This window comes from Glarea lozoyensis (genome assembly GCF_000409485.1).
Source record: "Glarea lozoyensis ATCC 20868 chromosome Unknown GLAREA9, whole genome shotgun sequence".
NCBI lineage: Eukaryota > Fungi > Ascomycota > Leotiomycetes > Helotiales > Helotiaceae > Glarea > Glarea lozoyensis.
Window position 1 is genome coordinate 185,589 of NW_007361004.1, and position 24,669 is coordinate 210,257.

A 24,669-nucleotide genomic window follows, 5' to 3' on the forward strand; every position below is an offset into this window, starting at 1 on the left:
CGTCTGGTTTCGCTTCGGTTCGCTAACTTCCTACACACGCCCTAGATCCCATGCATCCCACCCACAAACCATATATTTAATCAACCCTCAAAAGCCCACTCACTCACTCCTCATCCTCCTCCTCCACCGGCGCCGGCGTCCTCCGCTCAGTCCGCCGTTTCGGCCGCCGATGTCTCGAACTACTTATATTGCTCGCCGAGTCATCAGGCGCAATCTCGCTCTGCTCATCTGTGGGATCCCAATCACTCTCACTAAGCTCACTCTGCTCACCCCAAGTCGGCCGTTCATATCCCACGCCTAGGCCTGGCGTCCCAAAGCGCATCGGATCCTGAAGACTCGAACGTCTTGACTGCAGCGACATAGATAATCCAGCTCCGCGTTCGCGAAGGGCGCGCCGGACGTACTCGGCTTTGCGGTGGAGGCCTTCGAAAGCGTCTTCGAGTGCTTCCATGCCGAGATAGATCTCCCGTTCGATCTCGGCGAGGACGGCGATTTCGGTTTCTTCATCGTTGGAGACCGGGTTTTTGGATTGGTTGAAGGGCGTTGGGCCGCGGGAGGGATAGCCTGAGGAGGCGATGGAGGGTGAGAAGGTTTGGTTGCGGAGGGGGGAGAAGGGGGTGTTGGTTCGTGATGCTTGGCGCATGGCGGGGGTGGGTGGTCCGCGGTTTCCATTTGCAGGTGTTGGGCCACGTGAAGGTGCAGGTGAAGGGTTGGTAGAATCCTCAGCGCCCGACCATAAGAATCCATCGAAACGGCCGGAAGTGAGGATCTCCCATTCCGATTGATGAATGTTGGACATTGTTGCCAAAAGGTTGTGTAGCTCGGGGTTTCTTAGTAAATAGATTGCCGCTTCTGGATCTCGTGGTGGGACTGGTAGCCTGTATAATTGTTGTAATGCCTGGACAGTTTTCATCATGAAATCTGTACGAGGCTTTCGGAGAGGTGTTGGAGCTCTAGACACTGGTTGAAGTACACTTGAACCTGTGAGTAAAGCGTTGAATATAGGTCGGTCGTGTTGATCGAGATGGGTGAGGATCGCAAAAGATAGCGTTTCATCGTCTACTTCTTGCGGCGGTGCAGCAGCAGTTTCTGGACAGCTCGAGAGCCATTTATTGACGGCTGTTTTGGTCTTTTTCGATTGTGCAAGATAATGCTCTCGATATTCTTCTGCCACATCCGGATCGATTTTGATAGGTGATCCAGGCCTTATGCCATCACCGGGATTCCTTGGACCAGCCAAACCAATACCAGCTAATTCTTCTCCAGCTTTCACACCAAGTGATGCAAAGTCGAACGCTGGCCATTGCGGAAGATCCCGTCGTCCACCTACCCACTCCAAGACCTCACCCCATCCTAGTCCCCTACCCGCTCCATATGTCGACTGATCAGAATGCTCACACATGATGCAGTTGCAACCTTCGGATGAGAGATCTCGGTTAAAAACATTTTCCAGTCTATCCAATAACCTCCTAGCCACAGATCTGTACCCAGTAGCCACTGCAATGGATCCATTTTTAGCAATGACAGTTTCATACTGATCCAATGTGTTGTAAAAGGGTCCGAATATTCTTTCAATCTCTGGCGGCATTGGGGTGGCAGCTCTTGAGACGTTGTATTGTGGATTAATTGGGGGAGGTACAGAAAGTAAAGTTTTAGGTGCAGGTCGAAGTAATCCACCATTATTCAAAAGGTAGTCAACTCGGGGTATATTGATAGGAACGTTCGGGGGCGGCGGTGGTGGGGGAGGCTGCGGAGAATATTCGCTAGGGTTAGAGTCGGGCGCATCAAAATGGATGAAGGGAGAGGGTGTAGATTTGAGGTCTGGCGGAGGAAACTGGGGTGTCTGGGTAGGTGTTCGCGGAGAAGAATCTTGGGCCGATTCAGGAGAGGAGTCGGTATCCAAGTTTGGTGGACGACCGGTAGCAAGTGGTTGAGGAACACGCTTTGGGGCGACGGAAGTAACGTTGGAATCTACTGTCGACTGTCGAGTTTCTGCACTCAAATCGGTCGCAGCATTGGAATCTCCAAATGGATTGACGCCATCCGGGACCATTCGAGGTGATTTGATAGCGGTACTGGCTTTCGACGCCTTTGATACCTTGGACTGGTCATCTCTGTCTGCCTCACGCGGCTTGAGCTCCTTCTCCTTTCTGATTGAGGTCCTAGAGCTGGGCCTTGACTCTGTCTCTACTTCCTCTCGTACCTTCGACATCCGTGAAGGTGTACCCTTTCTCTGTTGTGAGAACTCCGTCTCTGGGGGACTCGGAGGCCTGGCATTTGTAGTTGCGCCTCGACTCGGCGAGAAGTGCTCTGCCGATTTCGATCGTGGTTTGTCCTCAGATCCTAGATCGGTCGACTCCGGTGTGTAGACATTGGGTTTTGCCTTGGTAGGCAACTTGAAGTCCTCCCTGCTATTGACTGCCTCTTTGCTATGTGCTTTATTGAAACTTGGATATGGCAAGCTGCCCCGAGATGTTGCGCCCGGTGCAGATGCGGTCCTAGCAAGTTCTGGTACCAGATCGGCCATGGAGCTTGACGCTTCTGATCTCTTTTCCGAATCCTTTTCTCTGCGACTGCGGTGAGGGGTCTTGATCACTTCCCCCGTCTCTGGATCGATGACTTTGGGTCTGGAACTTCGTGAAGATTTGTGTTTGCGATTTGGGTCCTTTGGGTCCTTCTCCGACTTCGATCGATGTCTCCTCTCACTCGGTCTCTCTCCTGACTGTACCTCCACATCTCGATCTTTATGTGCCATTGTTGATGGTGTGGAAGGTCAGGAATCCCAAGCGCTTAGAGAGTGATGTTGGCTGGGTGGAACCATGCGGCGGCACGGGCGCAACGGTCGAGGCTCTCGCTCTCGCTCTCAGCGGTGTGTTGGAGCTACGAAAAGATGGCGTCAGAGGACATGGAGAATGGATGGACGATGAGATGGGTGCCAACGAGGAAAGTGCCACGATTGCAAGTGTCTGCGATGGAGTCGTGAGGGGCCGATGTATGTAGGATGGAGTTGGGTTGAGCGAGGAAGGTGTGTTGGCGTGTGATTGGAGGTTGGCCGAGTTGGGATAGCAGCACAATTACTCGAGTTTTCCCATTTGCTTTTACAATCAGTGTAGATGCGTGGAGATATTGTAAAATAAATGATTCAGTATCTGCGTGGAAATATTCAAAAATGTATGTTTATAGACATTCATTCCAAGACCATGTATTTCCTGGTTGACAGTTAAGGCAGCTGGACTGTGCTCATGACATTATTTGCGGAGATTTTGAGGTACGGACCGTTCAGTACAATTATTGGGCGTTGTAGGATAAGACTTGCTCCAAGTACCTAGGTAGGTAGGTCTTTTGTTTGTACAACGTCATAAATCTTTTGTATAAATGCGCAATAAAGGTCACGGTAAAACGAGATTTATTTTGATCAAGTTTGCCGTTTCCACGGTTACTCTCCTCCTATGCAAAACCAGGACTCTCACCGTCAAGATTCATGTCGCGGCTCGAGGCTCCGCTACGTAGTGAAGATCCTCAGTGCCATGGCGGCCCGAATTAACTGACGGAAGCTAGACCATGGAGCCTTGTTGCCTAGAACCTGAGGCTGAAAGATAATTTATGACCTGACACGTGATTAGGTCTTGCCTGGGAGATTGGGCAGAAACAAGAAATAGAGGGGTTGGTCCGAAGCGAAAGATTGCAGCCAAAACGAAGAACATTGAACAACACCATTCGGAATATACATTGCTCTTCAACCAACCACATCTATCTCTCCATGCCCTTACTCACATGATACGTCGCCACACAGCTCCACCAACATCAGCTCAGCTACAATTCATGCAACTATTGACCTCGCTTACTCATGATTTGCTATTACCCCTCCACTTCGAATCCTTCTGTCTCCCAGCTCGCTTCCCCTATGGTTGAGATACCTTCCTCGTTTATCTACTGCTGACTGCGTACATGAGTCGACATGTGGTGTTCTCCTTCCCGCTCCCATCGATCCACTTGACACCTCCCACCCAAGCCTTCTACGTTTTTATCCGCGCTTCCTAACCATGAGTCTCTCCTTCCATCGACGCTTTTGTACCGAGTGCTACCATTCACCGGGTTGCAGCGCCCCCGGCCGACATCTGGAGCATGACTAGCATATAGCCTCGTTGCTGGACGTCACGCTATGTCTATTTACGGTCTCCCGCAGAGGGCAGAGGATGCCGATGAACACTTTCCGTTCCCAGCTGGAGATCCGTCCCAGCAGCAAGGCTACGCTTTCCAAAGCTCACCCAGCTCTCTAAGCTTGCTGCTTCCAAATCCTTCGTCTTTTGAAAACCCCGCCATGCACGTTGGGCCATTTACCAGGTGCAGAAATGCTGCAGAAGACGACCTCTGTCTTCAACATCATTGACTTCCATAGTCTTCGTCAATGCCATTCGAAGCGGCTCAATGCTGTGTACCACGTGTAATAATCTCCTACCAAGTATAACAAACCGACTCACCACGTTATCGGGCATTGTGTCACTGCCTTGTCGATGTCGTTTGCGGCGGAGGAAGAAGAGCTTACCTGTCGGTGACGAGGACTGGGCGATTGAACGGAAGAAGCAGAGTCCGCATTCTTCCAAATCGTCGTTGAACCTTCCGCGACAGGGGATACCAGAAGCAGAACCGCATCAGACCCTGTTTTATTTTCCCAGTGACGAACATCTGTCTTTTTATATTGACGTGGGCGAGCAAGCGACTAACAATATATTCGGCGTGGATCCAATGTCGAGTTCTTATGCTCTAGAGAACTCAAGGGAAAATGGAAACCGAAGTTCAGCAGTAGTAGAAGATGAGGTGAGCAGGCCATTGATATGATGATCTGTCCTAACAAGATTAGCAGCGCTCGGTCAATACGACGCCATTATCGGCAATACCTGCCACGACTCATGATACACGACGGGCGAAGTATCATATGAATGAGCTTGGAACGTTTTCCGATCGACTCGAAGAAGTGAGTCTCGGTGCTGATATTTTACATTCAAGCTTCCAAACCTCTATTCCCGTCATGAACCGCAGAGCCTCATTCTGATAGTGACCTGTCAAATTATGGTCTTCTAACGTGACCTTCTTGGCGAGTAGCAAAAGATACATCGTACTAACCCAGCTTCAGTCTGCATCAAGGGTCTTTCCTAATCGCGGACGAAACAGATACAAGCAAGTGATTGCAGTATTGATCCAATGGGGTGACGATTCATCAAATTTGCAACCCGAAATTATCCGTATGCGCACAATATTCGAAGCTTGCTACGGATTCAATACTCAGCTATGGCTAATACCGTCTGCGTCTTCTCATCTGAAGTTGATGAGCTTGGTTCTGCATTTTCTCGAAGACTACGGTTCGAGCGATAATTTGATGATTGTCTATTATGGAGGACATGGTGTCATCAACAGCTCTGGACAAACGACATGGTTATCGTAAGTTGACTGAAACTATTAATGGGTGCCTTTGGACCAGTTCTATCGTTCTGTCATTTCTGTGAGGACCTTCTAATCTAACAATGATTAGGAAGCAAGAATCTCTTTCCCCATCTCTAGATTGGTCAGCGATCCAAAATCTTTTTGAGGAAACCGAATCGGATGTACTGTTCCTCCTGGACTGCTGCGCGGTACCTGGTTCGTCAACTGGAGGAGGGCAGGGTATCACAGAAACTCTTGCTGCTTCCGGTCTTGAACCATGGCCTCCTGGTCCAGGTCGAAATCTTTTCACCGATGCATTAATAAGTGTCCTCGAAGACTGGATCACGAGACCAGCATTCACAGCTGCGATGCTTCATAGTGAGGTGCTTGCTGCAATTAAACACGAAAAGCCGGAACGAAAAAGGTGGGCCGACTTACAGAAGATTAAAGATCGGAAGACACCAATTTACATCCTCAACTCGAGTATCGATACGTCGCTGAGTATTGAGTTGGCTACTCGTCGTACGGTAAACGGCAGAGCGAGTGCAAATTTTAGTCGACCAGCTTTGGCACCCTCACCACTCAATCCCTCACCTGTATTTTCCAAATTCGATATTTACAATCCCGCCAATTTGTTAAAGACATCCAAAACTGGCGAGTTGCAGATACCTCATGTGTTAATTTCGGTTGCGATCGATGAAGATCACACTGTCGATGTCGATACATGGTACCAAGATATTCGACAGATCCCGGCGTTAGCAAAATATGCTGTTGTTGAAGGCATTTACAGGAGTTATTCGACCATGATACTAATGTCTATTCCTCTCTTAATATGGGACATGCTACCTGATGACTTGGCAGTGTCATTTATCGCATATGTCCAATCTAGGAATCTCCTTGCCGTTGAGTCTGTCGAGGATTTTCACCGACTAATCGAAACGAAGGAAAATAATCGTGAGCCAAAAAGAAGACAATTGCATTCCTATTCCAAATCTTCAAGTACGGCGGCGACAAATCATATGAACGAGATGATGAAGTCGGTGAAATCCACACTGGAATCGGCCACCCTTGTGCGTATCACAAACGTCAACGACTCTCAAAAGAGTCCAGTCAGCCCACAGAGTTTTGCTCGTAATCGGTACTCAGCGGATACTGTAGTCTCACCAATTAGTCCTATCGCACAGAGCGGAGGATTTCCATATGGTAAGGCCAGTCTTGATGCTAATCGACCAACAACGTCAAGAGGCCCAAACAATAAGGGATTTTCTAAACAGGCTGATGGGCCGCGCTCGTCTAGTGATTACGGTAGAGAAGGATTTGGAGAAAGTCGGCAATTATCTGGCAAGCCATCTGGGTCCGATCGGGTGTTTGAAAGTCTTAAAAGCCCACTCGAGTCGAATCACTCATCTGAGCGTTTAAACCACGAAACTCCGATGGCTGCTCATCCGGGGATCTCGCGACCGCCTGGTAGACACGACTCTCCTTTACATTCAAATCCCTTTCAAGCCGACTCTCGTGTCAAGACTCCACAACAATCAAGTCAATTTGTCAGTCGCCAATCAACGGACGCTGAAGCCAGAGATCCGTTCGCTCTAGAGAGATACATTCGAGACGATAATAATAACCCTAGCCAAAAGGAGATTCACACTCAATCAAACGAAGCAGATCAGCCAGATGTCGACCCACCCGAAACAGTCCCACTAACCAATTCAATGGACGTTAATCCTCTCACCGTCAAACGACTCGAAAGAGAATCCAGTCGTCGAGTAGCAAAACTCGACGCCGCCCTCACTGACATCTTCTCCCCAGGTGATCCCCACCCCATCCCCAACCCAAAATCCGTAAAACGACGCTCCGCCCAAATCAACCCAGAAGCCGAACTGCTCGCCGACATCTCAGAAACTGAAGCGCTCATCACCTCACTCCAACAAGAAGCACGATTTGCCCGCGAAGAAGCGCGTCGCGCCTGGGAAGAGCTCGGAAAACGCGAACGCGAAGAACGCGAACGTCTCAGTAAACTTCGGGATGGCCAGGCGATCTGGATAGGTCGGTATCAAGTACGATGCGTTGACAAAGCACTGGAGAAGCCATCCAAAGCAGCGGCGTTGTTAGGAACGATTCTTAGTCCAAGGGAGGCGATGGAGAAACATAGGAGAGCGAGAAGTGAACCGAGGTATGGACGCAATGGAAAGAAACCATCTATGGATTCGAGGATCAAAATCACATATCCGCCTGCACCGCCGCCGAAGAATACGCCGATGTCAAATATGGACTCTTTCATCACGCAGCAGCCCGTTACGCATATTGCGCAGTTAAAAGTCCCTGCTAAGCCGGTGGAAGTTTACCAGCCCAAACTCCCGGACGTGAAACCGACTCCTGAGAAACAGCCACCTGAGCCGAAGACGCCAGAGCGTAAACGTCCGATCCCGGAACGGAAATCTAGTCGTCAGCACATTTCGCCAGACGCGAAGGGTACGCCTGCGTTTGGTAGTCCGGATTTTGGGACTCATGCGTTTCCGGATGCTGATCCGAATGTCATGAGGCATGTTATGAGTTTTGAGGGGAATAGTAGTAGAGCGTTTATGAGGGAGGAGGATGCGAGAGGTGTTGAGGCGTTAAGGCGTGCTGAGGATTCAACCCGTACTAACCATCTCAGTGAGGGAACAAACGGAAATAAGAATGTGGGTAAGAAAGCTGAAAGAGAAAGTAATAGCATAAGAAAAAAGAGAAATCGAAATGAAAGAATGGTCATGCGGGGCTCGAATGAGCGTGAGAAGGAAAGGGGGAGAGGAAGGGAAACGCAGTATACGTTTTTCAACGATGAGGAGGTTGGTGGTGGTGGTATGGCACCTATCTTTGTTGGTGATGGTGCTGCTCCTGTGTTTGGCGGGAATGGGAGTGGGAATGGGATACCGATGGTGCAGGAGAAGAAACCGGCTAGGAGACCGAGTAAACTTGTTAAGAAGAGGTTCTTGAGTCAGGATCGGGAGGGCGGGAAGGGGAAGGGGAGGGAGGAAAGTGTGGATTCTAGAGGTGTTGGGATGGGAAAGGAGAAAGGGAAGGGAAGGTGGGTTGGCGGTGGTGGTGGAGGGGTTGGAGGGGAGAGTAAGGGGAGAGAAGCGAGTGTGGATTCGAGGGGGGTGGGGAAGTGGATGAGGAGGGGTGTTGTTTGATGAGTATTTTGTTAGGTTTGTGGTCAAATTTATCTCATTTATTTTCTGATAATATGTTGGCTTATAGGACTCCTGGGATGAACTCTTTTTCTTTTCATTAACCCCGCAAACGGAGGTAAGTCAGATCCGTTCGCCTGTTATCCAAACTCCATGGCATAGATCGCCTCAATATCTCACCGCAAGACCCCTCCCTAGAGTTAGGATAAACTCTAGACGCACTATCAATTCTATGATCTCGACCTTCAATCTGCACATGTAGGAATGTCATCAAAAAGGAACCACGCATTACAGCGCTACTTCTATCAGAGAATGATTAGACTTGAAAGTAGAACTTGGAATGAGTCGAAGAGAGCGTAAAGAACACTAATTTCAAATTTCGGAACTTGCAACTAGGGTCAGCAGGGTAGAAAGCACATGAAAATTACCAACAACTATGTTTTCTTAGGATTGGATGGCCGGGTAAATAGTATCCAACTGCATATTTCACTCGAATTCCAACAACCTCGGCGTTACCTACGAATCAGGAAATCACACCTCACACAAGGCCTCAAAAATAAGATCCAACTTCTTCCCATCTCCCTCCTCTAACCAAATCCCTCAAAATGGCCTTCTCATCCTGGTTCTCCCAAACCTACCCTCCAGCACCTACATTCAGCGAAGATGATATCCCTCGTCAAAACGGAAAGGTCTTCATGGTGACAGGCGGCAACGATGGCGTTGGACTCGCCCTCATCAAACTCCTCTACCCAACAGGCGCAACCATCTACATGGCCAGTCGCTCCCGCTCCCGCGCCAAAAAAGCCATCTCAGAAATAACATCCACCGATCCATCCGGCACGGCGAGACTCAAATTTCTCCACATCGATCTCGCCGATCTCCCAACCGTCCACAGCGCAGCCGCGACCTTCTCCGCGCAAGAAGAACGATTGGATATCCTATGGAACAACGCCGGCGTGGCAGTCCAGCCCTTTGGCGCCAAGACTAAACAGGGAATCGAAGTCCACATGGGAGTAAACGTAGTCGCGCATCTGCTTCTCGTCAAACTCCTGCTTCCGAAACTTAGATTCGCGGCCGCCTCGTCGAGGAAGAATGGTACGCGTGTCATCTGGACGAGCTCGCATTTAATGGAACTCAAAGCGCCCGTCGGCGGTGTGAATCTCGCGGATGTTGAGAATGGAGGCGTGAGAGATGTACAGGTCAATTACGGCGCCTCTAAAGCGGCTAATTGGATGGTATCGCATGAATGTGGGCGTCGCTACGGACGGGACGGGATTATCAGCGTCTGTCAGAACCCGGGGAATCTGACGACGAAGGTTTGGGATGGACAGCCCTGGTGGGTTATGTGCGTTGTGAATACGTATCTGCATCCGCCGAAGATGGGCGCGTACACGGAGTTGTTTGCGGGTTTCAGCGAGGAGATTACGGAAAGGCATCAGGGTGCGTATGTTATTCCTTGGGGACGGGTTCAGGAGGGGAATCCTAGACGGGATATTTATACGGCGCTGGAAGAGGGGATGGGGAGGGTGTTGTGGGAGTGGTGTGAAAGGAAGATTGAGGGGTGTTGTTGAAGGGGGATACAAGTCACCGATGGGGGTTATGGAGGGTATCGAGGCTTTTGTCCATTGTTGGATTGTTGGCATCGCTCAAACTAAGTATCAAGCTTGATTGAAATGAAGTATCCACTCTCTTCGCCTATAACATCGGACCTCTCATCTTGTTTTCTCAAATCATGTATATTAAGATATCAAATATGCCAAAACGGAGCCATCTAACTTCAGCCATAAGTACTTCATTTAACATTTCATATCTTCATAATGAGCGCGAAAACAAGATATTGAAGCACCGAAGCTATATTCTTTGGCTGTTGGTCTTAAGGAAAGGAACTAAGGAAGCCCAGATTTGACCAAAACTCTCACCCCTTTACTTCCAGGCTTGACGCCAGGTGCGATCTGATCGAAGTGACAATCCACATCGGTTCGATCGGTTTCGAATAAGTCGAATTCAAACGAGCGGAATAACATCGCAATAATGATGGCTAGCTCCGCGTAAACGAGATGCATTCCAAGACACATGCGTGTTCCGCGTCCGAAGTATAATGCGTATCTATGGATCAAGACGCGGTAGTTAGTAAATGGTTCTCTCATGAATTAGGAAGAGGGCGGACTTTTGGACGCATTTCAGCTTCAAAGACAGAACGTAAGATTACGTAGACAACTTTTTCTCTCCATCCAGACCCTTAGGATTCCCCAACCAACGTTCCGGAATATACTCAAAACTATCCGGGAAAACGCGTTCGTTGTGGTGGGCGTGCCATGCATCGGTTGAAACAAGTGTGCCGGGAGGTATAGTGTAACTCCTGTAAAGCAGTGCTTTATTGCGGTGGATACGCGGGGAGCGTGTCATGGAGCCGTATGAGAGACGAAGGCCTGGATATGAAATAATCAGTATGTAAAAGATTGGGTTTATAGAGAGTTTGGGGGTGCACCTTCTTTCACACAAGCCATCAAGTATGGTAGATTTTCCAGTTGAGCTAATTCATGGACCTCGAAACCATCTGGAAAAGCATTCTTGAGCTCGTCACGCAGTCGACTGTGTATTGGGGGGTTATTGATGATATGAAAACACATCACCGTCGCTGACCACTTGGTGGTCTCGATTCCACCGCCTACTATACCCGCTGCTTCATCTGACAATCTCGTCGTTGTTTTTTCAGACGCGGGAAGATTTGAGTCGAGGACTTCGTTAAAGATCGTTCCCTTAGCTGGGTTATTTTCGCCTTTGTCTCTAGCTTGTTTTATGGCGTTGATTTGTGCTGTCATATTCTAATTAGTAACACCGTCAGCAAGATTCGTTATTTTCGTTGAAAGAAGCGTAAACTCACATGTTTATACTCAACAATCGGCTTCAAATCAGGGTTCAGTATAACAGCCACCGCATCAGGTAATTTAGCCAACAACCTAGGAAGCCACGGGAATTGAATCGTATAATGCGCGAACGCCTTGAACCCCACAAAAGACGCGGTGAAGGGATTCCGAAAATCAGGCGAGTCGAGGTACTTAAATTCTCGATCAAACGCAAATTTCATAATCACATCGCCGGCAAAACAAGATAGCATATCACCTAGATTCAACACCTGTTGCGTTCCTGCATACTCATCAGACACCCGTTTTGAGAGCTTGGCCGCTTGGTCCAGGATTTGAGGTAATTGCTCAGACACTCTTTGTGTAGAGAAGAGAGGTTGAATAGCTGCTTTTCTTTGCTTATGCAGTTCGTGTGGGACGGTGCCGAAGATGCTGCCGGGGGTGCCGAATTGGTGGGAGAAGTAATCTGGTTTGTCGATGGCTTTGCCGTTTGAGTATATGGTTTCGATGTATGAGGGGTCGGAGATGTGGAGTTCGTGGGGGGAGATGCGGAGGATTGGGCCTGGAGGGTTTTAGTATGGTGGTGTGATGAAATGATGTGGGAGGGTACCGTATTGTTCGTGCCATTTTGCTATCTTGAATGTGAATTGGCCGCCTCCGTCTTTTACTATTTGGTAGTAGGTTTCGTACCATCCTGTGGCTGCTGAGATCTTGGGGCCTGGGAAGTGGGCTAGGGGTGAGAAGTGGAGACGGTATATTGTGAGAAGAACTGTGTATAAAATTATACAAGATAGTGCTAAAATGAGTGCGTTGCGGACTGAGAAGTGTACTTCGTCTATCGTGTCGATAAACATGTTGCCTTTTGAAGGGTAATCTATTTCGTTGATGATCCAAGAACTGAAACCAGCGATTGATAAACTCGACTTGTAAACACAGGAACCTTAGGATGAAATCACAGAGGATTTTGAACAACTTTAATTTTCATACCTAACAACATCTTACTGCAGCGGGTAAAGTTATGCCTCGTCGCATGGTACTCGGCAAATAATTTCGTCCAAGAATTGTGGTGATCATCATGTTACTTTTGTCGGAGTGTTGTATGCAGTTGGATAGTTGTTGGAACACGGAAGCGAGAAAGACTCATTGGAGTTACCATCACCCCCTGAATACTTGCACCGCACGTCGTGCGAAAGACTCATTCGCTTCATCTCAAAATACGATATGTCTACAAAAGATTGTTGAAAGGGATAAAAGACATGGTATCTAGTTGCGAATCGGAGAATTAGCAAATGTCCCAGACACTAGCAAAACTCAGTGAGTTCGCTGTATTTCCTACAACTACCTAAAGAGAGGTGATGAGCGTCAAAATAAGTCATCTGTTCCTTTCTACGCGTTCTTACGGTAGAATAAAACGTTTGGAACTCACAAATTTGTTGACAGGTATCATTATTTCGAACTTCCACTGTACTTCAACCTTGGCATCCCCCTTTTTCGCTCAAAGATCGCTTAAACTTGTAAGACTTGGGAGTTCGGCGACGACGAAAGACGCTGAGGTGCAGATGTGATGCCAAGTTTAAGAGGTGGCTAAATTGTGTGACCATTGGTAGATGATAAGTTGTTCTAGTTATTTATTAGACATTCAAGATGTTCGGGAAGGAGATTTGGGCAAGGCAGGAAGCATCAACAATGTTTAGTCACCGCTGGCTCCCGGCAGATGCTAACAGCCCGACAGGCGTATATTTTCTTCAAAGGTGAGGCGTCGTGATGAGGTAGTTGATCTTTGCGCGAAAGCTCCGAGCTTTGTAATTAAAAGAATCCGTGACTTCTGAAATACGATCAGCAAGGCATACAAGTTTATGTCCCGCAGCAAACCTGTCGACTTTTGTCGCTGGGTACCGAGACTCGAGTTTTGGTTCCCAGAGATCTAGGTTATGCGAGTGAGAAATTATGTCCCTTGAAAGTGGTTGCAATCTCTTCAGGGAAGGTTGCGTATACACCATGCAACTACGTCGACATCTAAATTTACGTTGATTTCAAGACCATCATGCTCCCAGATGGACAAAACAAGCCCAAGAAAGATAGTCATTCGGTTTCTCCTTCCTCCACACACAAAGCGCCTGCCATAGACTCCTCGCCACAACATCACTAGCAACATGACCAGTTTTAATATCACGCATAAGCGTCTCGTAGAAGATCTTAGTAATCTTCGGAGCCACCCGATTGCTCGCCTCCCACAAAGTCCCAATCACATGCGGGAATCCCATAACTTGGAACGCGTTGGCAGTATGAATAGCCTCGTCAAGCAGCTTCAGTGATGAGTTTTCGGCCGTGGAACAAGCTGAGAGGTATGCGATTTGCGCGCGCTCGTGAGATAAGTTGGATAGTTGCTCAATTGTGATATATTGGACTTTATCTTCGTGAGCTGGCCCGACAAGTAGACCTCCGGACGATGGATCTTCTGCGTTGGCTATACCGTGACAGGCGAAATGGACGAAGTCGTGGTTAGGCATTGCTTCGAGAACTGCTTCTCTTGTAGGGGTCTGTAGAATAGTCGGTTCGATAGTCATACACTCTTTGACCACGTTTTCCTCCATCTCACTTGTGAGCGGAGTTTTATTTTCTGCTGTCGTCGGCATGGAAATGACGAGTATTGTTGGATCACTTAGAATAGCATGTCGATGAGCTTTTTCTCGGGCGTACTGTAGACTTCGTATGCTAGCTGTGTAAGTGGAAACAACGTACTCAGATGCCCATTGTTTCGAGTTCCCAGCAGCGTGGAGGGGTGCAAGACCAAGGAGCCCGCTGTTTACCCACCAGATGCGTGTTGGTATATCAGTCAAGTTCTCTTTGATCAAATCCAGATGTGCCAAAACGGGTTGAACTGCAGTGGTCCATAACCATTCAAGTATGTCTCTAAGCTCTTGCTGACGATCAAACTTCGTACTCCTTTTACCCTTTGCAAGCTGTCCTGGGCCCACAAGTTTGTTTATTTTGGCTCGAACATCATGGTAGTCGAGCTTTCCCAGATTCAAAGAACTGATCTCGCTATGCGTTATGATGAGCGCATCCGTACGAAAAACTGCGGTATTGAACAAAACAATTGGACCTTCGGTGGCAAGTTGCTTCAGTGATTCAGCCTCTATAGGAGCATTTAAATGCTCAATCCCTAGAACGGAACATATTTTCGCCTCCAGGTCTTCCAGTTTCTTGATAAGGCGGGCGCGTTCTGCAAGTCTCGATGTGACTGTTGATCTAATCAAGTGGAGTCGGTGGCCACCTGCTGCATGGGAGTGATTATGATTCTCTTCAATCTGTTCATCGTGGACTGGAGCAGAGACAACATTACGCAGTTCAAGGTATTCAGCGTGTAGTTGTGGATCCACACGAGCTAATTCTGGGATATTTCCCCGCGATACTATAGATATGTTGGTGATCATTGTGCGGCCTGCTTCTAACAATGCTATCGCATCACAGGATGAGCCTCCATCCTGCAAAATAGCGCCTGCGCCCTTAGAAGAAGCCTCATTCAGGCTCTGAAGTAGATATTGTTGATCTTGGAGTGGAAGTAATCGAAGAAGTAATTTGAGTACTAGGGTGTATATGAAATACTCAGCGGCTTGTCGAGCTTTCTTCCAGTTGCCCATTTTCTTGTATGAGTTGAACATATGCATAGCAACGCGTATTCGATCCAGTGGTGGTCCCGCTTCGAGATTCAATGCCTCCTCGCAGTACTCCAGTCCAGCTTCTTCGTCTTCCGCTGACTGAAATGGGCTGTCTTCAATTATATGTGCTAAGCTGTGGAGTGCCTCGACTCTGTTCGGGTGTTTTTGAGGTAGGCCAGATACAGCTTTTTTCCCAAGTTGGATGGCGTAACTCCATTCGTCCGATGACGTGGAGTTCTCCAACTTCAGGTTATCACGAAGAGCGTTTGATAAGCTGAGCTGATATGTTGCAACTGGTTGGCCTTCGGGCATACGTCCTATAGTGTTTTTCAACTCCTCAATAGCTTCCAAAAGATGATTTCTGTTCTTTCCTCCTTTGAAGCTCTCATACAAGTCCTTGCCCAATTCATTAGAATCCAATTTACGAGAAATCACAATTGACCTGTCGAGATCCTTGATATCTCTCAATCTTTGGTACCTGTGGCTAAGGAGTTCACAAAGCAGTTGGAAATCGAGAGGCACATTCATGTCAGGAGAATAGTCAAGTGCTTCCTCGGTCAACTCGATAGCTTGTTTTAAGTCACTCAAAATTCCAAGCCTGTCAAACCGAGCATGCAAGACGTGTGCAACATTCATCATGACCATTCGCTGATGGGGATGGCCAGTAGGACAAACCTCAAACAGGTTGCTCAACATATCAACTGCTTTGTTTAGATTGGTAAGACTCCCAGTAGTGTTCGAGAGCGAGTAATATCGCTGTGCGAGCTCATTTGTTGTTGCCGAAAGAGTGGCATAATTAGTATTAAGACCAGAAGTTATACTCTCCTCCAGCAACATTATGCTCTTTTGTATACTCTCTGGGCTGCCATTTCTTTGGAAATCGAGGAAGAGAATTTTCGAAAGGCCGCGTAAATGATAGGCGTATTGACTATAGTCCTTTGAACCAAGACTGACAGCATTCTCCGCTAGCTGCCCGGCTCTCGTCAGGTCCGTTTCAGACAGAGATTCTGTTGAGCGTCTGAGTAACTGATTACTCATACAAGATAGAAATCTGGAGCGTAAGGAATGATTTTCAGCCACCATAGTTTGCGCCTGCTCAGCAAATTGAACTGCTTCCTCGATATCAACCATATCGTGATTAATGTCAGACCTGCAGCCAATAGAGTCGCTTAGATTCATTAGGCAGATGGCATAGTTGACATTATCCATCTCGCTCTCGTTTGTTTTGCCCGCTAATGCTACTGCTCGACGTCCGCATTTTATTGATTCGTCGAGGTCTATAGGATGTTCGGTGAAAGTATATCTCGAGCAAAACATCAACCCCAGACTGTTGAGATACCAACATCGATGGCGATCGTCGATGTTTATTCCCAGCGATCTTTGGTTCAACGTGATCGCTTCTTCTAAGGGTTCAGGTAGTCCAGTGTGTTCAGAGTAAGATTTAAGTAACAGTGCAAGATCATGAAGCTGGTTCGCATTAGTAGGATCAAGGGCGCCTCGCGCAAGCCGTATAGCTTCCCCCAAGTCTAAAAGATTGCTAGTTAAGCGTGATGCGGATCTTGATGCAAGGCATTGCGTCAATTGTCCCAAGAAGTCGGCATAATGTGGATTGTCCGATTCGACAGAGTTTACCGCCAGTTGAGAATAATGGATGGCGCTCTCCAAATCATCAGGGGTACCGTCTTGCTCGTACGTTTCGTGCATGGCTCTGCTCAGAGTGTGCCAGTGTATGGGTCGTTGAGCAGGAGTGTCTGGAACTACTGCTAACACTTCATGCAATAGTGATATTGCAGATACCAGGTCCTCTTTGAATTCATTTTCCCTCGCTCTTTCCGTCAGATTGTCGCTGTGGTTACACGCGATGGCGCTCCAGCAAACATGATGTTTTGGAATTGCAGTAAGAGCTTTTTCTCCGGCCTGTATTGAATTCTCCAGATCTTGAGCGGTACGTGTTTGGTGAAATTGATGGATCGATTGTAAGTGGACATCCCATAGGTCTTTTACATTCTGCTCGAAAAGAGCCCCTTCGTCTTCTTCGGTCATATCTACTTGTGATAATGACGTGGAGGTTGCATGAGTGCAGAGTAAGCGGCTCCAAAACAATTTTTTGCTCGCATTTTTTAACATTTGTCGTCGACAAGAACTGATGATGATCATGAGAATCTCCAATGGGTGGATCAAAATATCCAACCGTTGGGCCAATTGAAAGTAGCAGTGACTTACCTTTGTCTCACCCGTGACCAGATAGTCCAGAACATTGACTCACTTCATCCGAAGTCGCACGCTCCAAATCTCACATGTTACATCAATCAATCTGATCATAGGCTTCCAAATTCAAAATGAAGAGCAGATCAATATTCGGTATTCGATTCTTTGCCAAAGAGGAGATTCAGCTCGGCAACCTCATCCCCAACGTAAAGCAGCCTGATCTGAACAACCTCCGAAGCCCACTTCCCATAAGAGACATAACAGTAAAAGAGGTTGAAGACCTCGTGAGATCATCTCATGCAAACAGCTCCATCGGTTTGGGCGCTTTTTTAACAACACTCGTTCAGACGACTTTCTCTCGCTCAGAATCATCAAACGACGATCTAGTCGCTCGACAAGGTCGAATGTACACCCTGAACCAGCCGAAAGCCGTGTTCAAAGAGCTGTGTAAGAACAGAGCGGTGCGGGTATGGCTTGAGGAGCAGATTGAAGAGCGGAATCAAGTGTACTTTGTCATAGGCGTCGACACGCTTTTCGAAGCCCGCACGAGTGGAGGAGAGGAAGTTGCGTCACAGCAGGCTGCTAACATCACGGTGCCGGTTGCGGAGGCTCTTGGTGTTCCGGCGGGTGGTGCGATGGATGTTGGCTTGAACGCTGAGCACGCACATAGCCATGGAACGCACTTGGGCTACCAGGCTTTGGGAGAGAATATCTACGCAATTCGTCTGCAGAAAGTGAAATTCAGTATTTGGGAGACAGACGTTGATAGTGCGAAGCTCCAGCGGGGTGAATGCTGGTACTCGGTGCCCGATAATCGCTCAGCGGATGTAGGCGAGGGGGAGTATTTTGGGGCGGAATTGGTGTCGGATGTAGAAGATTTGGATGAAGAGCAAGAGGTGGAGGATGGAAAGGATCTCGTTTATGTATTCTCGGGTAAAGAAGTCGTAGCGTAGACTGTGAACTACTATATCTACTATCGAATTCTTTTGTAAATAATCTTTTCAACTACAACTCTTTTGTTTCTGGTACGTCAAGTGTTATATCTAGTTTTCTAGAAGGAGTAAAAACTCTTAGTCGAATATAAATCATGTTATATTTGCACTTCAGATAGGGCAGCCGGGACACACGTGAACTCCAGAAGAGTACTTTTGAATTTCTATAAAAAAAAGCATAAGTACTAGAGAGTAGAGCAGCTGAATATGGATAGAGATACCTACGTTCTCTATTCCCCCTTGCACTCGCTTAGATACTCCCCCGATATTAGCTCTGCAATAGAAATAAAATAAACGGATGCAGCCTGAAACTTATTTAGGGTTGTATACTAAGTAGACAGAATAGACCTAATATCCAAGTAGCAATTCCGCACGTTCTAGGAAGTACAACTTAGTCTTCAGGCACTAGGCACACATGAGAATGCTACAGGAATCAAGTATGTCTATTTCTATCATTAAATATTATTTCTAAGCATTCCGATGGAAAGTCCTTCTAAACCTTAATGCAACACTCAAATCTAACTCTATAAATGGTATCTCCGCGAAACGCCAAATGCAAATGCACACCGTCTCTCTACCCATGAATAATATGCGTAGGCGAATACCTCCTAACCCTCGCCCTCCGTCTCGACAACTCCACCACCGAAGCCCACGTAAGCAAAACAACCCTCTCCCACTCTTCCCCCCACCCCTCCATATTCCTCACGCGTAGCCGTCCCCTCTTCTTCCACTTCAACAGTCCTTTCCCCACATACTCGGCCAAGATTTCGCCCTCCACATCCCGCTCAATCAACACCAAATCGCCCTGATCGTCCAACACATTATTCCGTGTCCGAATCCAGTGAAAAACCTTCCGTTCCCCGTCCCGTACTTCGTACGAGAATTCATACCGCATATGCGTCCAAAACCCCGTACTGATCAAATGCTCCCAGACCATGCCCCTCTGATCGCCCTTGAAATCGCCAACACCGAACGAATTGCGTCCGGTGAGCGGGATATTCGCAACTCCCAAACAGGGTCCCTCTTTATCCGTGCCTTGTCGTAGGACTACGCCCGGGGTGTTGGGCAGGTAAAAGCGATGCTCGATGTAGTAGTAGCGGCCTGTATCGGTCAAGTGGACGGGACACACGCGCAGATTCGTCACGAAGGCGTTGTAGACGATGAATTCGGCGAAATCTTCTTCATCGCGGATACCGAGGCCGAATTTCGCGGCGACGGTGTCATAGAATTGGGTTTTTTGTATCAAGTCGAAGGGGTCTGATTTTTCTTGTGCGGGTGTAGGGACAGGAGCGGCGTCTACTGAGGGATCTGTACGGTCGAAGCGGTGGTCGAGAGATTGGCGCGCTGAGGGTGAGGGTTTGCGTTCGGGTCCCAGATCGAGGGTTTGGAGGTCTGAGAGGGCGGATTCTATGAGTGTGAGGCGGTCGTGGAGGGTGGGCGTGGGCATTTTGAGGGATTACAAATGAAATTGAGAGAGGAAAGAGAAAGGGAAAACTTGGGGAGAAGGAAAAGTATATATACAGACCCACCAGCTGACCGCCATAACATGAACACTTCATCCATCGTAACAGGAAGGTTCTCTAGTCGGCATGTTCGGAGAAACATCTGGCATCCGGGGAGATGCTTGGTTGAAGATAAGTCTTTCTTAGTGAGTCTGGGGTCACGGTCCGTCAAGATTTGACAGGTGGGGTGGACCCGATTGGGAAGTTTGGCAGGTTTGGTGGGGATTACGTCATAGCTGGGTTAGTAAGTCAATTTCTTCGTTCCCGTCGCTGATGTATTTTATTTCTAGTACTTCCAAGTTTGTACATCATGATAGGTCGTTACGAGCGAAACTTTCTTCTTTTCTAGAGTCGCGACGTCAGCTGATCAAGTACTTGGAAGTATCATCATCTATGAATCATTTGCATGTTATATGCAGATCACCCGGAAAAGCTTACATCTACCTAGGCTCTCCGTTCGGGTAAAAAACGTCTCATTTTGGTACACACCCCATCAAACCATTACCACAGTAAATTATAACTTTTAAGTACATAGAATCTTATATAGATACTTACTACTAAGACATTTTTTATCTTAGTACCTATTATTTAGCTTTATAGACGTAGTAATTGATTTTTTTGACGTAGAAGGGGGAGGAATTCTCGTGAGTGAGGCACACGGGCCATGTACCAAAATGAGACGTCTTTTACGCGAACGGAGAGTAGGTATTCTTCACCTTAACGTGGTCATAATAACTCCTAAAGAATCCCTTGTTTACCGGCCATGAATTTATTTCAGATTATTTTGATGAATAAGAATGGATTTTACACACGCTTTCAAGGAACCAAAAACATCCAGTGACTTTGTAATACCCAGGTACTTAGGCGGTCTCACCTAGTGAAAGAAACATGTTAACCAGGAACCCTGTAACAAAAACACAATGCAATACTTGGTCGAACCAGGGAATTCACAACTTTAGAAACGAAACTCGGAATGTATTCCCACCTGGAGTTTAACGGAGAAGGAAAAGTCTCATGTAACCTATATTTCTACAACCCTATCATGTAATGACCGCGCGAACTTTTGAAACCACAAGAATTGCTTCTAAAATCTCGCAACCATAAACCCATTTTATTCCCCTTCCCATTTCCTCATAAACCAGTCTCAGCACATGCCACAACTGTCCATACCGACATCCCATTCATCAACCTAAACCACAACCTGCTTCAGCTCCGGCCCATGCAAAATCTCCAACAGCTCCAGAAAACTCCCCTTGACTTCACTACCGCCCTTTCCTGTCGCATCAATCGGATCAAGTAACCCCCCATCCCTCTGTTCCGGTTTATCGATATTTCTCAAGATCCGCCATGCTCGGCGGAACTCATCCCGGATAGAAACAATTCCATTGTGCGTAACGGTACGAGCGACGTTGTGGGTAAGTTCGAAGGGGTCTTCGATAGCGAAGAGGTAACGATGACGGATCTCTTTCGTTTCCTCAAGCCTTTGAGGTTGAGGTTTGGGAGTTTGAGGGGTAGTTTCGTCAGTAGATGCGGCCGGTTTGATGGTGGAAGGTGTAGGTGGAGCGACGACGTTAGTTTCGATGGTGGTTTTGGCACCGACCCAGCCTTTTACTTGTTTACTCAAGATCCCGCCCCTTGTTCGTAAACTTAAGACTTCTCTTCCCCAGTCGAATCCCCTATGTCTAACCGTGGTCATATCGCCATTCTGAGCATAGTATTCGAAGAACCCTCGAAGCAGGAAGCCAACGGAATCGTGGTTATGATTGAGCATTTTTCGATCTGCAAGATTCTTAATCTCGACCTCGTTGCGCCAGAAGCAGACATCGCAACCGTTGCAGGTCGTACGAGCTTCGATCTCTGCTGGTAATAGATGACTAGGCGGATCCCGATTGATCTCTTGGAGATTGGGACAAACGAATGGTTGTGCAATGTTGACCAGATAATGTAATACCATCAATACATAGCCATAGCTGCTGAGAGACCCTCTATATGGCGTGTTGATACCTCTCAGTTTGGCCCAATTCTTAACGAACAGTATCATCAATTTGACACGTGGATCACAATGCGAATAACATCGAAGTAGGAGCGTGTTATGAATTGCAAGATGTGCCGAGAAATTGATATCGCATTGAATACCAATATCAGTCTTTGGGAACTCGAGATGATCTTTGTACCGATCACGAGGTTTATCTGCCGAAGTAACCGAGGGATCTGGAAGAAGTCGAACTGCTGAAATGATGTCTGGGCTTATGCCATTGGCGACTGAATTGACATTGAAACTTGAGTTGGATATATCGATAGTTTTTAGAAATGAAACATACTGCTCGATTACTGGCCGGTTGTTGTTTTCGTAGACACCGTTTTTCAGTGCGTGCTCATAGTCAGTGATAAGTTGCATAACTCTATGCTGAAGTGCAACAAGATACAGTGACGTTGTGTCTGTCACGAGCTTTTGCAAGGCGGAACGGATGTCAGAGTTGTATATACCCTCAATGTAGTGCTGCACGACTATCGCGTTTACAGCATCCGTCATTTCCTGTCGTTTATTACCCTTCAGAGCATCGACCAACCTTTGTACCCTCGAGAAATAGTTGAATGGTTCTTCATGCGGAAGTTGCTCTAGACAAGTCAGTTGCAAGGAGCTGATTCTTTTTAATCTCTCATTTGCGAGGTAAAGCTCTCGGTTGAATTTCATACACTCATCAAGAGAGTTAGGGGGATGAGTCTGCTGCAGAGTTCCCCATTCGATGATAATTGCTTGGCTATCGGATTCTCGTCTGTCGTTTTCCTCCAAAAGGGGACGGTTACCCCAATTTGAAGCCATACGCTCGCCATCAACCTGTAACCAGGACCCTTGCAGTGTTCGGCGAACAAAAGTTTGGTCGGGATCAAAAAGTGCCGCAACAGAAGGATACTTAATGAGGCTGCTTCTCAGGATATCAGAGGCAAGGCCAGCAAAAAATGCTTTGCAAACATCGTTTAATATTCGTGCTTCATCTTCAGTAATGTCAGGTGCTCCTACGGAGGTGATATCTCGGCTACCAAGCTGCCGTAAAAGTCGCTTCGCACTTAGATGGTAGTCTCCGAGTGATTGGGATTTTTTCTGCTTCAAGCTCGCCAGCTTTTCTTCGTATGATCCAACAATCTTAGACGGCGACGAAGGAGGTAACGAGTTCCGCTCCGGTCTGGGAACGATTGTTTCTAGAGTAGACTCACCATGCTTGGGAGGCGATTCAACTGGTGCAATTGTGGTCTGGGCCTCTGTATCATTAATGTCTTCGGGAAACCCATTCTCCCACTTCTCGCGTTCTTCCAATAGATCAGCTTTTAGCTTCTGCGTGGGATACTGACAAAGTTTGATGATGGGAACTCTAGTTCTTGTCAACAATCGAGCTCCAAAGCCCATGTCTAGAAGAGCCTTCTCGAGTATTCGTGGAATTGGGGAATCTGCAGAATCTGGAAGATGTGCAGACTGAGGACTGAGTAGAGCAAGATCCACATCAGAAGATTTAGTGGCAAACCCCGATTTCATGCTTCCAAAACATTGCAACTCGACGGAAAGAGGGTCAAAACCAGCATTGCCTTCATCATTCCGTTCATACGTGGAAATAGCGTCCCGACAGGCCTGTTCTACAATGGCTCTGAAGGTCTCTTTCTCCGCTTCTTCATCAGAATCCATGCCAACTAAAGATACACTCTGCAGCAATAAATTTTCAAGATGCGAGCTTTGACGAGCCGTCTCCTCTATGTTATGGTTGAAGTTATTTCCATGTCCATGACCTTGATAAGGCCCCGGCTGATAGAGTTGCCGGCCGTGTGGAGATGGTCGTGATGAGTAAGAGTCATTTTGAAAATGTTGGTTTCGTGGACTCTGATGATTACCGCCATGAGGTGGCCGGCTCTGTTGATATTGGGGCATTTGGGAGTTTGAGTTAGTTTGGGAGAACGAGTTTTGAGGAGAGTATGGAGTAGGCGGGCCATGATTATTGTGACGAGGTGAGGACGGCTGACTCTGATATTGACCATTATTCTGGCGCTGGTACCCTTTCTGCGTGTTTTGCCCACCATAACCCTGATTGGACCATTGCGAATGATTTTGAACTGGAAGAGCTCCGTACCCAGGAGATCGGCTCGTCTGGCTTGGGCTGTTGTCGATTGGAATAGACAAATTCGAGCTCATCTGCCGCCTTTGAGCCTGATTTGGTCTCTTGTTCTTCTGCTGGGCGGCACGAGGAGTCGAATTCTTATTGGCTTGAGCTGCACCAGAATTGATATTCTCAAGATATTCTTGCTGCTCTTGCACGGTTGCCTTGCGCATGTGAGGAGGCAAACGAGAGTCGTGACTCGATTCCTCTGGGGAGGAGGCAGCGGGTGCTGCAATGGCGTTGCTCAAAATGAGTCCGCGAAGACGCGATTCGAGATCTCCTCCTCCAGGCGAAGCCGTATCTTGAGACGCTGGAAACATCTTGATCAATCGATCCCGGGGGTCTCTGAGAGTGATTGCGTGGATGTGGGTCTTGAACTAAATGAAATATAAGGTATCAAGTGAAATCATCACTATTGACGAGCGCTCCAGTTTCAACAGAAGGGTATCCAGAAGTTTTGTCCAGAGAGCAAACAACTTCCGGTCCACGTTCACCTTAAACAGCGATGAGCAAACAGAAATGTGTCATGTGACTGCAAGAAATCCACTAGGTAGTAAGAAAAAGTGACTTTTCGGTTTTGGTGTAGAACAGATGAGCGCGGAGCTGGCACGGTCGATGCTGATGGGGTCTTCGTGTCTGATAGCTGTATTTGTGGTGGTCCGATGCTGGTCTTCCACCAGAGCCTCAAGTTGAAGCTGGGTAGGT

At 47.6% G+C, this 24,669-nt stretch overlaps 9 protein-coding genes across 9 annotated transcripts; 3 read left to right on the forward strand and 6 right to left on the reverse strand.

Moving 5' to 3' along the window:
• Positions 1 to 103: 103 nt before the first annotated feature.
• GLAREA_08005 (uncharacterized protein) lies at positions 104 to 2,755 on the reverse strand (the record flags this gene model as incomplete). The annotated part of the gene is made up of 1 exon (XM_008090052.1): positions 104 to 2,755. One exon carries the CDS (start codon positions 2,753 to 2,755, stop codon positions 104 to 106), a length of 2,652 nt encoding a protein of 883 aa, XP_008088243.1.
• A 1,582-nt stretch (positions 2,756 to 4,337) lies between these two features.
• Positions 4,338 to 4,496, reverse strand: GLAREA_08006 (uncharacterized protein; the record flags this gene model as incomplete). The annotated part of the gene is made up of 1 exon (XM_008090053.1): positions 4,338 to 4,496. The coding sequence occupies one exon, from the start codon at positions 4,494 to 4,496 to the stop codon at positions 4,338 to 4,340; it is 159 nt and encodes a 52-aa protein (XP_008088244.1).
• Positions 4,497 to 4,746: 250 nt separating this feature from the next.
• Positions 4,747 to 8,594, forward strand: GLAREA_08007 (uncharacterized protein; the record flags this gene model as incomplete). Its single annotated transcript, XM_008090054.1, has 4 exons — positions 4,747 to 4,818; positions 4,862 to 4,975; positions 5,135 to 5,439; positions 5,531 to 8,594. 4 exons carry the CDS (start codon positions 4,747 to 4,749, stop codon positions 8,592 to 8,594), a joined length of 3,555 nt encoding a protein of 1,184 aa, XP_008088245.1.
• Positions 8,595 to 9,196: 602 nt separating this feature from the next.
• GLAREA_08008 (NAD(P)-binding Rossmann-fold containing protein) lies at positions 9,197 to 10,162 on the forward strand (the record flags this gene model as incomplete). Its single annotated transcript, XM_008090055.1, has 1 exon — positions 9,197 to 10,162. One exon carries the CDS (start codon positions 9,197 to 9,199, stop codon positions 10,160 to 10,162), a length of 966 nt encoding a protein of 321 aa, XP_008088246.1.
• A 315-nt stretch (positions 10,163 to 10,477) lies between these two features.
• On the reverse strand, positions 10,478 to 12,309 carry GLAREA_08009 (Cytochrome P450; the record flags this gene model as incomplete). Its single annotated transcript, XM_008090056.1, has 5 exons — positions 10,478 to 10,697; positions 10,801 to 11,020; positions 11,080 to 11,416; positions 11,476 to 12,017; positions 12,066 to 12,309. 5 exons carry the CDS (start codon positions 12,307 to 12,309, stop codon positions 10,478 to 10,480), a joined length of 1,563 nt encoding a protein of 520 aa, XP_008088247.1.
• Positions 12,310 to 13,497: 1,188 nt separating this feature from the next.
• Positions 13,498 to 17,160, reverse strand: GLAREA_08010 (HCP-like protein; the record flags this gene model as incomplete). Its single annotated transcript, XM_008090057.1, has 1 exon — positions 13,498 to 17,160. One exon carries the CDS (start codon positions 17,158 to 17,160, stop codon positions 13,498 to 13,500), a length of 3,663 nt encoding a protein of 1,220 aa, XP_008088248.1.
• Positions 17,161 to 17,456: 296 nt separating this feature from the next.
• On the forward strand, positions 17,457 to 18,278 carry GLAREA_08011 (uncharacterized protein; the record flags this gene model as incomplete). Its single annotated transcript, XM_008090058.1, has 1 exon — positions 17,457 to 18,278. One exon carries the CDS (start codon positions 17,457 to 17,459, stop codon positions 18,276 to 18,278), a length of 822 nt encoding a protein of 273 aa, XP_008088249.1.
• A 613-nt stretch (positions 18,279 to 18,891) lies between these two features.
• GLAREA_08012 (uncharacterized protein) lies at positions 18,892 to 19,764 on the reverse strand (the record flags this gene model as incomplete). The annotated part of the gene is made up of 1 exon (XM_008090059.1): positions 18,892 to 19,764. One exon carries the CDS (start codon positions 19,762 to 19,764, stop codon positions 18,892 to 18,894), a length of 873 nt encoding a protein of 290 aa, XP_008088250.1.
• A 1,244-nt stretch (positions 19,765 to 21,008) lies between these two features.
• GLAREA_08013 (PAP/OAS1 substrate-binding protein) lies at positions 21,009 to 24,284 on the reverse strand (the record flags this gene model as incomplete). Its single annotated transcript, XM_008090060.1, has 1 exon — positions 21,009 to 24,284. One exon carries the CDS (start codon positions 24,282 to 24,284, stop codon positions 21,009 to 21,011), a length of 3,276 nt encoding a protein of 1,091 aa, XP_008088251.1.
• Positions 24,285 to 24,669: the final 385 nt, after the last annotated feature.